Source organism: Salvelinus fontinalis, chromosome 39 (assembly GCF_029448725.1).
Source record: "Salvelinus fontinalis isolate EN_2023a chromosome 39, ASM2944872v1, whole genome shotgun sequence".
Classification (NCBI taxonomy): Eukaryota; Metazoa; Chordata; class Actinopteri; order Salmoniformes; family Salmonidae; genus Salvelinus; species Salvelinus fontinalis.
Window position 1 is genome coordinate 14,612,457 of NC_074703.1, and position 17,023 is coordinate 14,629,479.

The 17,023-nt window shown below is 44.0% G+C and overlaps 2 protein-coding genes across 26 annotated transcripts in view; one reads left to right on the top strand and one right to left on the bottom strand.

The window, feature by feature from the left end:
* LOC129838266 (liprin-alpha-2-like) overlaps nt 1–10,183 on the top strand; it is a 277,919-nt gene extending 267,736 nt beyond the window's left edge. For 10 of the 23 annotated variants that reach the window (XM_055905100.1, XM_055905105.1, XM_055905101.1 and 7 more), the window contains 8 exons: nt 2,155–2,220; nt 3,735–3,770; nt 3,970–4,145; nt 4,285–4,382; nt 5,047–5,222; nt 5,639–5,707; nt 6,074–7,837; nt 7,929–8,788. In XM_055905100.1, coding sequence (XP_055761075.1) covers nt 2,155–2,220; nt 3,735–3,770; nt 3,970–4,145; nt 4,285–4,382; nt 5,047–5,222; nt 5,639–5,707; nt 6,074–6,289 — 837 coding nt within the window. In that variant the 3' untranslated portion in view covers nt 6,290–7,837; nt 7,929–8,788. The other 13 variants (XM_055905115.1, XM_055905112.1, XM_055905113.1 and 10 more) reach the window with 10 other exon arrangements.
* A 66-nt stretch (nt 10,184–10,249) lies between these two features.
* The window catches only part of acss3 (acyl-CoA synthetase short chain family member 3), a 52,362-nt gene continuing 45,588 nt past the window's right edge, over nt 10,250–17,023 (bottom strand). For all 3 annotated transcript variants that reach the window (XM_055905117.1, XM_055905118.1, XM_055905119.1), the window contains 4 exons: nt 15,883–16,005; nt 14,815–14,914; nt 14,510–14,685; nt 10,250–14,134 (listed from right to left, as the gene is read on the bottom strand). In XM_055905117.1, the coding sequence (XP_055761092.1) occupies nt 14,051–14,134; nt 14,510–14,685; nt 14,815–14,914; nt 15,883–16,005 (483 nt within the window). In that variant the 3' untranslated portion in view covers nt 10,250–14,050. The remainder of the gene's footprint in view (nt 14,135–14,509; nt 14,686–14,814; nt 14,915–15,882; nt 16,006–17,023) is intronic.

The following is a 17,023-nucleotide window of genomic DNA, read 5'->3' on the forward strand; positions in this document are numbered from 1 at the left end:
GCCTGCACGGTCAGAGAACCTGACTTGTGTAGTATCTCTATCATTTGTGTTAGTAACTGAATGTTGGAGAGAATGGGAGGAAACCGGTTAAGGCTGGTTTATCACTCAGTAGTGTCAGTCAGCTCATGCACTTAATTCAGCTCTGCAGCATTTACTCTAATTTACCACACCAACAGCTATTTTATACCTCAGTCTGTTTCACAGCTCTGAGTTGTCATGGTGATTTCATGTAACCTCTGAGGAACCTGCTGAGCTTAATGCTACAAACTGTTTATTCTATGTAGCTTTATCCATCAAATTTAAATCAAATGTATTTATAAAGCCCTTCTTACATCAGCTGATGTCACAAAGTGTTGTACAGAAACCCAGCCTAAAACCCCAAACAATACAGGTATAGAAGTACAGTGGCTAGGAAAGACTCCCTAGAATGTCCGGAACCTAGGAAGAAACCTAGAGAGGAACCAGGCTATGAGGGGTGGCCAGTTTTCTTCTGGCTGTGCTGGGTGGAGATTATAACAGAACATGGCCAAGATGTTCATAGATGACCAGCAGGGTTTTCACATTCACACTCTCCCTCTCTCTCTCACACACACACACACACACACACACACACACACACACACACACACACACACACACACACACACACACACACACACACACACACACACACACACACACACACACACACACACACACACACACACACACACACACACACACACACACACACACACTCAAGGAGCAGTGAACTTTGGGAATATGACTCTATAGACCCCCTCTGCCCTGGTGCCTCCTGCTGTGACTGGTGGTCAGTTCCCTGCCCCTCTGAACCAAATGACCACTATAAGTTTACACTCCGGGTTAATCAACCCTGACAAGTAGAACACTGACGGGAGAAAGGTGGGACTTCTGCTCCATACCAGACTTCTGCTTCTGGTTATTCTGCTGCCTTTAAGCTCACAGAGAGTGACGTCTGATTCACCCTATGGGGCCGCCCCAAACCGTACTGTGCTGCCCAGTACAGCTGGGCTTGGCTCAGCTCTATAGTGTGAAACAGGCATGCGTGAGCAGCCCTTTAATACGGTGTCTTTAATAGAGATTGTCATCCCCTCAAGTGTTCTTATCTAGGTCATGACAGCTTGATCCAGGGGGGCTGCAAAGCACAGCAATCATGGCTGCTAAAATTAGAATCAACAACAGATTAGAATGGGTTGGAATGGGGTTTAACGGTGTGGTACACTGAGGTATATCAAACTAGACTGAGTCTGTTAGAAAGGGGTTTAACAGTGTGGAACAGTGAGGTATATCAAACTAGACTGAGTCTGTTAGAAAGGGTTTAACAGTGTGGAACACTGAGGTATATCAAACTAGACTGAGTCTGTTAGAAAGGGGTTTAACAGTGTGGAACACTGAGGTATATCAAACTAGACTGAGTCTGTTAGAAAGGGGTTTAACAGTGTGGAACACTGAGGTATATCAAACTAGACTGAGTCTGTTAGAAAGGGGTTTAACAGTGTGGAACACTGAGGTATATCAAACTAGACTGAGTCTGTTAGAAAGGGGTTTAACAGTGTGGAACACTGAGGTATATCAAACTAGACTGAGTCTGTTAGAAAGGGGTTTAACAGTGTGGTACACTGAGGTATATCAAACAAGATTGAGGTGGATATGTTTGTATTTGTGTCTGTTTGCTCCAAACCCCTGTACTAATCCACTACCACACTAGCTTATGGTGAACCAGTCTTGTCATGCATGGTAAATGTGTTCCTTTGGCCCGTGTGTGTTGCACCTGTGTAGGTGGGCTGCTCCTGTGTTATGTGCTGTTTTTGTCTATCCAAAGTCAGAAGTTGCCCCTACAGGATCAGATAGTATTTCACCCCTTTAATGGATGAGGTTATGATGGGGGTAGAGTAATCTGATCCTAGATCTGTGGTTAAGGACAACTTCTACCTCAATCAGTTTTGTGTCTGTGTTTGTTTGTGTACTGTGCGTGCCCTTTGACCCCAGAGGGGCGGGCCTGCTCATCATCTGACCATGATGCTATAACACTATTGGCTTACAGTGGTGCTGCTCTTCTTCTTTAATACTGCTTGCCCCTCCTGGTGGACTACTGCTGCTGCTGCTGTCTTCTCTTGGGCACCGCACTCCTAGCCGTCAGGCAATGTATGGGTGACCCACGAGGAAATGGAGACCCTCGCAGCACCCTCCTCGAAAACGGTTAGTCCTTCCTCTCCTTTTACCTCTTCTCTCACTCACTTCTCTCTTTTCTTGCTTTCACTGCAGTGTTGAGACCTGTCCATGGCTGCTTTACTGAGGCCTGTACTGAGGACGGCAGGTAGCCTAGCAGTTAGAGCATTGGGACAGTAACCAAAAGGTCACTGGTTTGAATACCTGAGCAGACAAGGTGAAAAATCTGTCATTGTGCCCTTGTGTAAGGCACTTCACCCCGATTTTCTCCAGGGGTGCGTACTACTATGGCTGAGACTGTAAAACAACACATTTCACTGCACCTATCTGGTGTATGTGACAATAAAACATATTTTTTCCCCCTATATGATTTGAAGGTTAGGGAGATTGAATAACAGTAGGTTTGTTGATAATGTGGTTAGACTGCATCACATCACATCCATTCTCAGTTCTCTCTTTCATTGTAGTGGGTAAAGAAGGCTTTTTAATTGGAATGACTGGTGCACTGCCCTATATTTACCAGTATGTGTTGGTGTTACTGCTATGGTTCAGGGAGCTGCATTGCCCTTGGGTACCATACTGTAGTTACCCTATATTACCTGTGTTTATGGTACGTTTCAGCCAGATGTTGATTAGATACAGCACATGTCAAGACATAATGCTATTTTTTCCCATTAGCAATGTCATCCTTTTAAACCTGACAGTGATCAGCTGATTGTACATAGGAGTCACCGTACAATACCGGTGTAAGAAGATACATCAAATCAGATACAGGTCTGCAAACTGATACAGTATGTTCCAAACATGTTCATTTAAAACCAATTGGTTCTGTCTCAAGATTGAAGCTTGCAGGATTATTAGTCACTGCAGGTGTCAGTCATGTCAATCCCTAGGACACAGACAGCTATGTACTATACTGGACATGTAATTATGGATCTCTTTGAGCTTGAACATAAAGGTTATTCTTTGTTCCACTGTTCTCCCTGCCTCTAATACAGCCTGCATGTCAGGCACAATGAGGCTAATAGCCAACTCAGTACCATTGTACGGAGGGCGAACCACGGGGAAAAAGGCTCTCATTTGTGCCAGCCGTTTTGTGCAAGCTAGATTGGCCTAATGTGGCATCAGCGCCCGTCTCCAAATCAAATGTAATCTGGCAGCAGCTCAGCCCAGGCCAGGACTAAAGGGATAACTGTGTTACTATCCCATGGGGCCAGTTCAGTTCACACGCTAAAGAGGGGAAATCATTCTCCCTTCTCAGATTGCAGATAAATCCCACAGGCCACTTTCTCTCCCTCGAATAGTGATTTTTCATACATATTTAGATGGAGCTCTACTTTTAGATTGGAATAGTTTGTTAGGGGAATTTATGCGAGGGAGAACTTTTCTGTACGTTCTGAGGCCTTTGCTCTGACTTGAGCAAGTCAACAGCCTCTGATGCTAGAGTAGAGACTATTGGACTGTAGATGAAGTCCAGTGACCTGTTGCTATTATGTTCTCATGCATATTGCTACTGTTTCTTTTCCATGCCTGACCAATGACAGAGGTCTGGGGAGTCCGAGGAGGGGAGCTGGGCGCAGGTAAAGGATTTTTCGGTCTCTCATGGATTTCAACAGTAGAATTGTAGATTACTTAGAGTTACTCTAGTTTATTTTTTATTTTTATTTAACTAGGCACATACCAGAGTTGTCTTTGTGGCTACTTTTAAACTTCTTCAAAATCATTTACAGATTAACAATGGTTTACAGTACTTAATTGTTTCCTTGTCATTATTGTCAGACTCTAGCGTATGGTGACATGAACCATGAGTGGATAGGAAACGAGTGGTTGCCCAGTCTAGGACTACCTCAGTACCGCAGCTACTTCATGGAGTGTCTGGTGGACGCCCGCATGCTGGACCACCTCACCAAGAAGGACCTCCGGGTGCATCTCAAAATGGTGGACAGCTTTCACAGGTACACCTGCCCTCCTCCTGCATGATGTAGGATTTGATCTGAAAGTTTAGTGTTTAGGCTCATTTTGTGGTAATAAGCGCAACATATTATTGTGTCTGTCTTTCTAAAAATGGCTTTTCTAATGTTCCCATGTCTGTAGGACGAGTTTGCAGTATGGTATCATGGGTCTGAAGAAGCTCAACTATGACAGGAAAGAGCTGGAGAGACGCAGAGAGCACAGCCAGCATGAAATGAGAGGTACTTAAAGGAAAATTCCACCCAAAAACTGTCTTTTGGTATTTGTTTCATTAGTCCATTGTTGACATAGTTGCAAATGTTTTGTTGTCAGCAATCAAGTTTTCAAGATACGTAACTTTCAAAACACAGAAATCATCACTGTATTATGCATTTAGTATCATCCTGCAAAACGCAGGATCATATGATGCAAAATCCATCATATGGGGATGATTTCTGTGTTTTTAAAGTTATACACAGTATCTTGAAAACTTGATTAGGGACAAGCATAATATTTTGGGTCTATATCAACAATGGACTAATGAAACAAATACAAAATATTATTTTTGGGTGGACTTTCTTCTTTAAAGACTGCTCAAGGAACGATAATGAAGACCTTTAAGCTAAAATATATCTAGTAGTGTCTAATTATAATCTCGTTAGTAATCTGCTAAGGCAAATAATACTTGTGGAAGCGCACTTAGTTTACAGTATGTATTGCATTCTATTATGAAATATAGCCAAGCAGTGTCTACCTGTCATAGAGCTAGGAGGTGATGGTCAGTAAGGACCAATCTAGCAGAGCCCAGAGGTTTTCTTCATCATGTAACCAGACATGGAAATATCCTGTGTCTGTGGCCGAACACCCATGTTGTGTTTACTGTGATACCATGTCTGTGTGCCCCAGACGTGCTGGTGTGGAGCAACGAGCGGGTGATTCGCTGGGTCCAGAGCATCGGTCTAAAGGACTATGCCAATATCCTGCTAGAGAGCGGCGTGCACGGGGCCCTGGTCGCCCTCGACGACAACTTTGACCACACCAGCCTGGCGCTGCTCATCCAGATCCCCAACCAAAGCACTCAGGTCAGATCCCTCTGCCCCCCATCACGCAATAGCATAGTTACGCCACAAGAGGGCGATGCATAATATACTAGCACAACCACACCATAAGAGGAAGACATTAACGTCTTCATTCCAAGAGTCCTTATGATGTTAAATTAAACAGTGTTTTTCATTTTTTTGATTTTCACGACAGAATAAATGATTTAGATGATCGTCATTAGAGGTACACTTCAAACATCTTTTCATTTCTCAGTCTTTATATCTCAAACAGGTCTAATAATACCCTGAGTGCCAGACCAGTAGGTCAACAGAGAGCTGTTTGGTCATGCTAGCTTGGTATCAAAATGACTGAAAGCGTCTGGAGCCCCAAATAAAGAGACCTACAACTTCCATTTCAAATGTACCTAATAAGACCTATTTCCCCTTCCTCTCCCCAGGCACGTCAGATTCTGGAGAGGGAATATAATAACCTGCTAGCCCTGGGCACCGAGAGACGACTGGACGAGGTGAGTGACTCCTGTCACCCGGACAGCTAGCCCCGCTGTTACCATGGGTGATGGGCCGTGGCAGACAGACACACACACCTGGGTTTGTTGTCAATCATTACTCTGTTTTCCACCATCTCACTGCATCTCAGACCTGTCCTCAGTTTCCACTTCCCACCCGATCCACCCATCACTCATTTGTTTCTCATATTGTCTTAGAGTTGGTTTGAGTTATAAACATAAATATAAGGTCTTGGGAAATTAGTCATATTTGTTAGCTACTATAAACACTACTGTATATGCAGACACAAGCTGTTCTCAGACCAGCTTATCTCTACACTCAATCCCTAACCTGTCCCTGTCTCTGTCTGTGGGTCTGTCCGTCAGTATGAAGATAATGACCTCCGGGGGCCATCGTGGAGGAGGCAGTTCCCCCCGAGGGACGTCCACGGGATCAGTATGATGCCCGGCTCGGCAGAGACCCTCCCCGCTGGCTTCCGCGTGACCACCGGCTCACACTCCCGTAGGCTACCCCCCGAAGGTGAGCTCCCCCACAGACCCCCTGCATGGCCAAGACCCCCACAAAGTAGACCTAACAATTAAACTAGCGCCTCCAGTTTAGGGCACTTAGCATGGATGAATGTAAATTGCTAAAAATGCCAACTTGGATGGTAAAATTGCACTCATCAAACACTTATAAAAATGGCTAGCTGCCACAAAATGTATTTGATTAAGATTGTACCTGGGTGCATTTCATTTCTGTGTTAGAGTTTGGGGGGGGGTCCTCTTGCCCCTCTCTTTACTTGGGTCTCTCTCCCCATCACACTCTCTCCCGTCTATCGGTGTATGGATGGAGCATGTTGCTGACTATACATGTATTTTCTCTGCTCTGGGACTGCTGCTCTGTGTGCAGTGCTCTATGAGGCGCTGGATGACAGTCCTGACTATACCTGTATTTTCTCTGCTCTGGGACCGCTGCTCTGTGTGCAGTGCTCTATGAGGCGCTGGATGACAGTCCTGACGACATGTATTTGGACTGGTTTCAAGGTCAGATATACTGGCGCTATACCATGTGTCCTGCTGTTGGCCTGTGTGCCTTTACGCCCCCCAAAACTCCCCGGTTCCTGCTGTCCACCCTACTGTACCTCCTCTCTTCTCCAACTGTCTTCTCTCTCTACCTCTACTGCTCTGTTCCTCTGTTTCGTTCTGCCCCTGATGCCAACTACAAGGGTGGCCATTTGTTTGTCAAGGTTCTCAGTTTGTTATAGTAGACATATTGTGTGTCAAGTAAATGTTACTCAGGTTGCTGTTATTAGCACAGTAGTTGTTAGTTGCAGCCTCTGCTGCTGCACCCTTGAAGTTAAAGCAATGAATTCCCTATATATATGTTAGTTGAGCTATGTTAGCTGAGATATGTTAGTTGAGCTATGTTAATTCTATGTTAGTTGAGCTATTTTAGTTGCCCTGTAAAAGGAGGTTTACATAAAAGAATCATAAAGGTTTATGATGGATAAGATGGATGTTTTACAGTTGCCGGTTTGTGTCGCTCCTCGCCCTGTTGTTAAGAGGACGCTGGTCAAAATCTTCACCTTTTCAAGGGGATGAGAGATGTATTGAAACTTGCGTCTGTGATTGTGGCCCAGTGAGTTACAGCTGGACTGTAGTACAGCAGGCCGCATTGTGCCAGAACTCACTCCGGAATTTTGGACGCAACTTCTGATACAAGTGAGTCTATCGCTGACATCCGATTGCAGGTTTTGACCAGAGTTCTTCTCTAACACTCTGTCCCCAGTGTAATCGAGCTGCCTTCCTGTATCCGCCTCTATCTGTGGTCCCTGGTCTGTGGTGGTGATGACATTAACAGACTTGTTCCTGTACGAGGTGTGATTCACTCAAAATGGCCACGTGCACTCCTCCTCTGAGTGTGCGATGCAATGTGCCTTGGCTTTGCTAGCTGACATTTTGACTAACCTCGTTCCCGTGTGTGGTGCGTGTGTGTGTGTGCAGTGTGTTGTATCCACAGTATGGTCTACTGTACTCCTAGCCCTTATCAACTGGTTTCGAGTCAGTTTTGTTTGTCTCTCTCATTTGTTTGTCCCTCTCACAGTGGACAATGGGAGCTGATCCTGTGTCAATTGTTATGGGCATAAAGTAAGTTGGATAGCATTATCTACTGACCCTGGGCCCACTCTGGGTGTTGAAGCTAAGTGACTAACTGACGGGTCTCTGTCTCCCCCTACAGTTGGCCCCTTAGCAGTACAGCGTCTGGACAGCTCTACAGTGAGGACCTACTCCTGCTGAGGGAGGAGAAGCGAGACTGTAAGCTGTAAGTCACACACATTATCCCTGTACAAGCTATAAGTTGCGCATACACACATGCTCACACACAAACTCTCCCTCTCTCTTACATCTGTCGTTCTGCTCAGTGAGAGCAAATGACTGTGAGAAATTGGAACGGGGTGAGAGGGTAACTTGTCTTTACAGATAACCATGTTTGCTTGGAGAGGAGAGTCCCTGCTCTAGTGCAGACATTCATGATCAGATGATAGGAGTCAAAGGCAGCAGCATGAGGCGTCCTCACTCTGTTGTCCCTCCTTTAATCTCTGTCCAGCACAGACAACTACAGCCACAGTACACATGGAGCTGTATTCCACATCAGGTAACTGATGCAAGCAGTAGAATCAGATTATTTTTTAAACAGATAAAAATACACCTTATGAAACAGCTGGGACTGTGAAGAGACACACACAGGTAGTATAGCGGTAATATACATGTTGTATTGTAGATATGTAGTGGTGTAATACTGTTATATGATGTACTGTTTTATCTTTTTTTCATGTGTGATGTAAGTGCCTTAATGTGTTTGGACCCCAGGAAGAGTAGCTGCTGCCTTGGCAGGAACTAATGGGGATCCCTAATAAATACATGAATACCCCTGAATGCCAAGGTAGAGAGATATATGGCAGCTACGTCTCAAATGAGATGATGTTACACAATTAGTAATGTCAACAGTAATTCCCATGTGATCAAATCCATGTTTATGACAACTGCACTGTCATTGTGGATAAAGCTTCGCAGTGTAATTAAACCATACCTCGTCTCTTTCAGGTCCAGATACTGTATGTAGAGAAGGTCTTACTGTACCTTGGAGCTGCTGGACGGGTCCTCCTGCCTGGAACAAACATTCTGACGAGACGCACTGCCAAGAAGCACCCCCCTACCCACCCACCCACCCACCAAAAAGAGAGGGGGGGAGGGGGGCAGCGAGGGGTGCCTCCTGCCAAGCCGCCCCCCTCTGCACTTACAAGTCAAGGCCCCCTGAAACCTGGGCAGCAGCTGCCGGTGCTACTTTCCTTCTGTCTGTCCTGTTGTCACCGTTTCTACCTTTTACATGTACAATAACTTGTTGAAGCATAATGTACTGTGTATTTCTTCTACCAGGAGATGTGTAGGTTTTCTGTAAATTAATATAAATATGAGTTTTTTTATATATACATATATATATAAATATATACACATCTATATTACAAAAAAGAAAAGATATTCAGAGTTTGTGCAAATAAACCCCCCCCCCTTCCCATTTCAAGTCCATGACCTTGGTTAAACTATGCTGCTCTTTGAACATTTCTCCATCATTCCCTGAGAGACCATTTTGTACATAGTTATTTTCCATTGTGCAGATAAACTGTGTTTTCACCTTGGAGAGACTGTCCATCTGGTCGCCACGTGACCCCCCCCCCCCCCCCCCCCCCAGCTGGTAAAGCCTGCCCTCTAGTGGAGTGTACAGCCCCATGTATCTGAGTCACCAGCCACAGCCCAACACCTCACAATCATGACGGAGCCCATCTCATAGCAAAGCATTCTGGGAGGAGGACACAGAAACGCACTGTGACATCTACTGATGATGTGACAAGCACTTTGATACAGAAACTGTGGACTACAGCCACAGACTAAAAGATAGACTCCTCTGTAGCTACTGAGCTCAGAGATGAACTAACAACAGGAACACTCTTCATCAGATGATCTCACTCACCTACAGTACCTTGACCATAAACCCCTACATGAAGAAACTCAAGCTGGACTTTTTTTATTTTGTCGTGAGGTCTGACTCAGCATCGCTGAGAAATAACTGAAAGACAGACTGCTTAACTCAGTGTGCGTAGTAGAGTGTATATGAACATGTCGAAGTGAGGTAAATTTTAATGACAAACCTGTTGCTTGCTGTGACATTGGTGTAACTGTTAACTCTTTGTTTTTGTCTGAGTTGCCAGGGAAACCTATTGTACAGCCCTCCTACCTGTCTTTGAGTTATTTCTGCTGGAGTACTTGATCAAGTTTGACTTTTTTGTTGATTTTTACATCCTCGATTTGCACAAACAAAGAATCATTTTATTTTGTGTCCATTTTTTATTCATTGCTAATTGTATTTTGGTCAAAACTAAGTGTTGATCAAACAAATTTTCATTGCCAATAAAATAAAAACTGTCAGTGAAGTAAGTAGCTGTTGAACTGACTATTTTTCACTCATTGCTTCATTTCAGAGCTCTAGTATGAAGAGTTCATTCATCATATTAAACTATAAGATATAAACTAAACATGACAATTATTTTATTTAACTAGGCAAGTCTGTTAAGAACAAATTCTTATTTACAATGATGGCCTACCGGGGACAGGGGCTGGGATTTAAAAATATATATTTAAAAAAATATATATAATATATGACAATACACACATTGACATATCAATGGATCAACAAGGTAGATTGGATGATAGATGCAGGATGTGGAATATCCACTCCAGAGCTCAGTTCTGGCATCATTAGTGCTTTAAGTGATATTCCGTTGACTGCTAAATGGTTATGTTGTCATAGTAATATGAAGGGGTTTTGATTTGTACGGTTGGAGTTTGTTGAAGTCTGTAAGTAGGTATAAAGTAAGCTTCATTAATAGTGTTAAAATGTTGGCAGCATGAGGATGGAACCCAAACTGAAGCTAAGTTATGAGGTGGGACAACCTTCCAGCAACTGCAGGGGCCTGTTCAGGAGGACATAACGTAACAGAATGTTCAGATAGACAATAATTTTTGTTCTACACAATAGATTTCTATCAGATGGAATAGGGAATCGTGTCAGCTCTATTCAGTCTATTTCTAACTACAATGTTCAGTGTTTAATGTACCCAAATACACCCAGGGCTCTGATGTTTTCCTGGACCCAAATTGCTTACAGGTCAAATGCAGCCTTTTAAAAAATCTCAATATCAAATAATTTCTGGTTAACAAGTAAGTACCTTACTGTAATTGTTTTCAATCAAAGAGAAACAGAAATACCTTTGCAAAAAGCTATTTCTCAAGCAAGACTTTTGCTAGGACTGTCTGGGAGTGGCCTGAGTGGGAATGGGAAATTGCTGTTATTGGCAGAGGTTTGGAACTCTCTTATGGATCTATAAACTAATTTACTGCCGGGCAGGCCAAAACTCCATCCCACCAAAACAGGATGACATTTCAGGCGGTCTTTTCAAACAGCTCTTACACTAAAAGGGCATTATCATTATCACAATATTATTCCAACCTCATAGTGTGGAAATATTAAACACAGGAAAATCAGTTTGACTGCACTGGGCCTTCAATAAACCAATAAAGAGAGTTTCAAACCTCTCTGCCAATAACCTGCAAGTTTTCAGGTTACATAAATATATCCCTCATATTAGGCCTGTCCAGTTAGGGCTCTCACTCAGACAGTCTATTTGCTAAGAAGCTATTTGTGTTTATTTTGAACCATTTAAATTGAGAAGAATCACAGTAAGGCACTTAACTTTTAAAAAGGCTGCATTGGACCTTTAAAATCACTTTCAACTGAGATTCTGTGAGACCCACCCTTAAACTTTTTTTTGGCCAATGGAGATGTCGCTTCTTTAAATAATTAACACAATGCATGATGGCTGTTTGAACAATATTGGCACAGAGTTTCTAAACCCAGAGGCGTAACATCGTGAGTCTTCTGGGAATGCTTGCGGAACAAACTCGGCAGACCAGACCTGGGTTTGAGAAGTCAATGGGAGAAGTGAAAAATGCGTCCTTAGTTGTTTTCTCGAAATCTAAAAGCAAAACCTAGATTCGAGGCAATGTCTTAAGTAGCTGAAACTGTCATTATTACAACCTCATGAAAAAGTGACAAACTGACATGTTTTCATTTTCATCTAAAACAACTTTATATCGGAGGACTGCCTTTTAGAGGTCCACGGATCCACCCGTACCCGAATCACAGTACCGAGACCCGATCCGGGACCTGAGTGTCTGGATCCAGAATTCAAAATAATGTCACGTGTCTGGGAAGGATCTGATATGATTGTCATGGGTCTTGGGTATGTGTAATTTTACCTGACTTGTCCAGAAGGGCCTGTACAGATCCGAACACGACTGGTGCATTAGAGACAGCGGGAAACTGTATAACAGATCCGAACACGACTGGTGCATTAGAGACATCGGGAAACTGTATAACAGATCCGAACACGACTGGTGCATTAGAGACATCGGGAAACTGTATAACAGATCCGAACACGACTGGTGCATTAGAGACAGCGGGAAACTGTATAACAGATCCGAACACGACTGGTGCATTAGAGACAGCGGGAAACTGTATAACAGATCCGAACACGACTGGTGCATTAGAGACAGCGGGAAACTGTATAACAGATCCGAACACGACTGGTGCATTAGAGACAGCGGGAAACTGTATAACAGATCCGAACACGACTGGTGCATTAGAGACAGCGGGAAACTGTATAACAGATCCGAACACGACTGGTGCATTAGAGACAGCGGGAAACTGTATAACAGATCCGAACACGACTGGTGCATTAGAGACAACGGGAAACTGTATAACAGATCCGAACACGACTGTCGTTTGTGTACATGGATTTTATAATGTTGTATGTTTTTCCCCCAACACCACCTTCCATCAATTTGTATAGTCTCTCCCTCCCTCCTCCCAGTGTCACTCGCTCACATTACAGCCCCTCCCCCGCATGCTAGAGTTGTACCTCTCTCCCTCCTCTCACACTTTATCAGCTCATGTTAATAAAGTAAATGACTTCTACTGCTTCCCTCACTCGGATCGGGTCTGGATCCGACCAGGTCTATATGCAACGGATCTAGTTCTCGGGTCCGTTTGTAACGGTCTCTATTATTGTATTATTTATGCATATCAGGTCTAGGTGGGAAAGCCCCAGGCCCATTTCTTGAAGACCTCTGCCTTTGATTTGACGCCTGCACATGTGCAGTTCGGCGCGACACGACCGCTAGACCAGATGAGATCGGCTACAAAGTGTGATCTGGGATTTCTATTGGAGAGGGAGTTTCTGCCTATCTTCATCATGTACTATCTTTGATATTGGTACCCATTACTGGTAACACCATGAGGATATGACAAACAGGCTTTAAACTGCATAGCGGTTGTTTTGGTGGAGTCAGGGGTGAAACTGAGTTAGAGCTGTTAAATGCACAAGCAGCTCCTGGCGTTATACCTAAAGCGGACATTGCTATTGACTGCACGAAGTCGCATTAAGAGAAATACCATGCAGCCTTGTTTACAAGTTCGAACACTGGAATGTGAGATGTAATCTACACCTTGATTAGGCTGATAGAAATCCTCATTATTTTAGTTGAATGATTTTCAATTTGAGCGTCAGTATTTCTATATAGCCTACTTTCTCCTTCTGAAATTCTAACACCAATGGGTGTGGCTTTGTGACAATGATCAAGAGCAGCTTCTCACCAATTTGACTCCAATGCAGTTACACCTCCGACACCTCCAAACCAGTTATGCAGGTGTCGGCTATCGCCGGTTAACACTTGATCTGATTGAATCTAGGCCTTACTCAGATAATTGAAAGTATACTGTAGCTATACCAAGTTTTTTTTTTTACATTTTATTTCACAGTAGTAAATATACTGCAAATGTTCACAATATTGTTAACCACTGTTCAAGGTCTACCACCAAGTTATTTCATGTCATTTCTTGTCCTGGTTATTCAATGTCACTTCCACACAGAGGTAGTGACACCCATCTCTCAGAATGACTGTTCCCTTTGGGTAATGTTAGACGGCGTAACTGTTAAGTCTACAATTGGGAGTGTCTTCAGTGGAATAGTGAAGATACACTGTGACCGGTTTGCAAATCTGCTTGTGCCATAGTCAACTCCTGTTGTACCATGTTCGTTGTCACGCCAACAAAAGTCAGAGGAGTTGGCTAAAGTACATACAGCTCTTGCAACCTGCCTGTTTTCTGTCTAATCAGAGGAACAGTTCTAGTCCACCCTTCATTATAGACTGCAATGTCTGCAACCTAGTTGGAGGGTTAGAGAGTCACTGTCCAGCGGGTCTCAGCTCCTGTTTCACCATCTTCTCAATATCCTTGTACACATCTGGGTCCTCAATGGTAGGGGATATCTGTGGAGACAGACACAGTCTTCCGTACTACTAGTAGTAGCAATATTTTCTTTCCATTTCTGTTTAAATCTTATTACATCGTGAGTGAATTTCATCTTTCATATAATCCTCAAACCTTTATTCAATTTGTCGGTATGAATTAAATTGATCCAACACCGGCTCACCAGATAATTGGCAGCTGTACAGGAATAATAATCCAGTGCTCTTATTGGTGAATAATTGCCTCTGTCTTCCAGAACCTTAAAACATATTATTAATATGCAGCCATTCCTCAAAGTGTGCCTGAATACCTCAGATTCTAATATGCTACAAAAAAATTGTTGGCTTCAATCCATGTACAGTATTGACATGGTGGGTGAATGTGTGGTAAGTTACCGTGTATGGCTTCCCGTTGACCAGGTTAGCCAGGGAGGAGCGGGGGATCTTCCCAGAGCGGGTCTTTGGGAGACCTCTGACAATCACCACCTTCCTGAAAGCAGCCACGGGCCCGATGGTCTCTCTGACCAGGCTCACCATCTCCTTCACCACGTCTCCTTGGCTCTTCTTTAGGTCTAAGACAGACCCACACACACAGGTGTTTGACTTTCTATAACCCCACAGTCACAGGAATGTTGGATCTCCAAATTGCTCTATTAAATGGACCTTTATCCTGTATCTCTCTGGGTCACTGTGTCTCTTACCGTTTCTGAGAACACACAGAGCCAGGGGGACGTGACCCTTCAGGGAGTCCTCCAGACCCACCACAGCACAGTCCACCACCCCGGGATGCAGCAGGACAGACTGGAACACACAAAGGCTCTTTCAGAATCTGAGAGTGAAATACTTACACACTTGTAGGCTCAGCATTCCTGAACAGTCCCATTACAAGTCAGAATGTTGAACAAACTTCATTTGAACTTATTTTATCTGTTGTCCGCCGGTTTTGTCCCTATGTCGGAGGTAATCTGATACAACATATCCACAGGGAACAGTGGAGGCTGCTGAGGGGAGGACGGATCACAATAATGGCTGGAACGGAGTGAATGGAATGGCATCAAACACATGGAAACCATGTATGTTGTATTTTATACCATTCCACGAAATCCGCTCCAGTCATTACCTCAAGCCCATCCTCCCCAATTAAGGTGCCACCAACCTCCTGTGACAGGGAAGTGTTATCAACCCAACCTTCAATACAGGAGTCTGTATATCGGTTTGTACTTCTGGTTTTTATTATTGAATACTGATGCAATTCACACGTCACAAACACTTGCACAATATGGCAGAGCCTAACCGAACCACAGACCAAACACTTTCAGCTGATTGTGAGGAAATGAGATTGAAAATACAAGCGAAAGACCCTAAAGGCGCCGGGTTAACAACACTTTCCTGTGGATACCCTACCTCCACCTCCAACAGGACCAACAGCAAGACCAACCTGTAAAATAACTGTAAATAGCATTTCATTCCACATTCTGGCCTGTAGAGACTATTGAGTCTTTTTTAGGGTGAATTTGGTCAGACTGAAAATCCATGGAGTAACCATGGCAACAGTCTGAAGATGTTTAGGTAACACTCAGAGATGTTACAATACATTTCTGGTCAGGTTACATGGAGAAACCTTTTTTCCTAATGACATTTCTACTCCAGTCATTAGCTATGCGTCTCTACCGTGTGGCTGATACAGACACCAAAACACAAGGGAATAACCTGTTAACAGGTAGATTCATATCCATGCAATCTGGACCTAGTAGTCTCTCCGCTCATACCTCTTCCAGTGCCCCTGCCGACAGCCTGTGGCCCGCCACGTTGATGACATCATCAGAGCGAGACATGATGTACAGGAAACCCTCCTCATCCACGTAGCCTGCGTCCATGGTGTCATAGAAACCCTAAGGTAAACAGCAGGTAATGACTGACATTCAGATAAAATCACCACTCTAGTGTAGATCACTTTTGAGTGTTTTTGTTCTGTTATCTACACTGAGTGTACAAAACATCGGGAACACTTTCCTAATATTGAGATGCCCTCAGAACAGCCTAAATTCGTCAGGGCATGGACTCTACAAGGTGTCAAAAGCGTTCCACAGGGATGCTGGCCCATGTTGACTCCAATGCTTCCCACAGTTGTGTCAAGTTGGCTGGATGTCCTTTGGGTGGTGGACCATTCTTGATACAAAAGGGAAACTGTTGAGCGTGAAAAATCCAGCAGCATTGCAGTTCTTGACACGCTCAAACCGGTGTGCCTGGCACCTACTACCATACCCCGTTCAAAGGCACTGAAATCTTTTGTCTTGCCGATTCACCCTCTGAATGGTACACATACACAATCCATGTCTCAATTGTCTCAAGGCTTAAAAATGATTATTTAATCTGGATCCTCCCATTCATCTACACTGATTGAAGTGGATTTTAGTGACATCAATAAGGGATCATAGCTTTCACCTGGATTCACCTGGTCAGTCTATGTCATGGAAAGAGCAGGTGTTCCTAATGTTTTGTGCACACAGTGTATAATCATACAGTACACATACCACTGCTGGCTTGCTTCTGAAGCTAAGCAGGGTTGGTCCTGGTCAGTCCCTGGATGGGAGACCAGATGCTGCTGGAAGTGGTGTTGGAGGGCCAGTAGGAGGCACTCTTTCCTCTGGTCTAAAAAATATCCCAATGCCCCAGGGCAGTGATTGGGGACACTGCCCTGTGTAGGGTGCCGTCTTTCGGATGGGACGTTAAACGGGTGTCCTGACTCAATGAGGTCATTAAAGATCCCATGGCATTTATCGTAAGAGTAGGGGTGTTAACCCCGGTGTCCTGGCTAAATTCCCAATCTGGCCCTCAAACCATCATGGTCACCTAATAATCCCCAGTTTACAATTGGCTCATTCATCCCCCTCCTCTCCCCTGTAACTA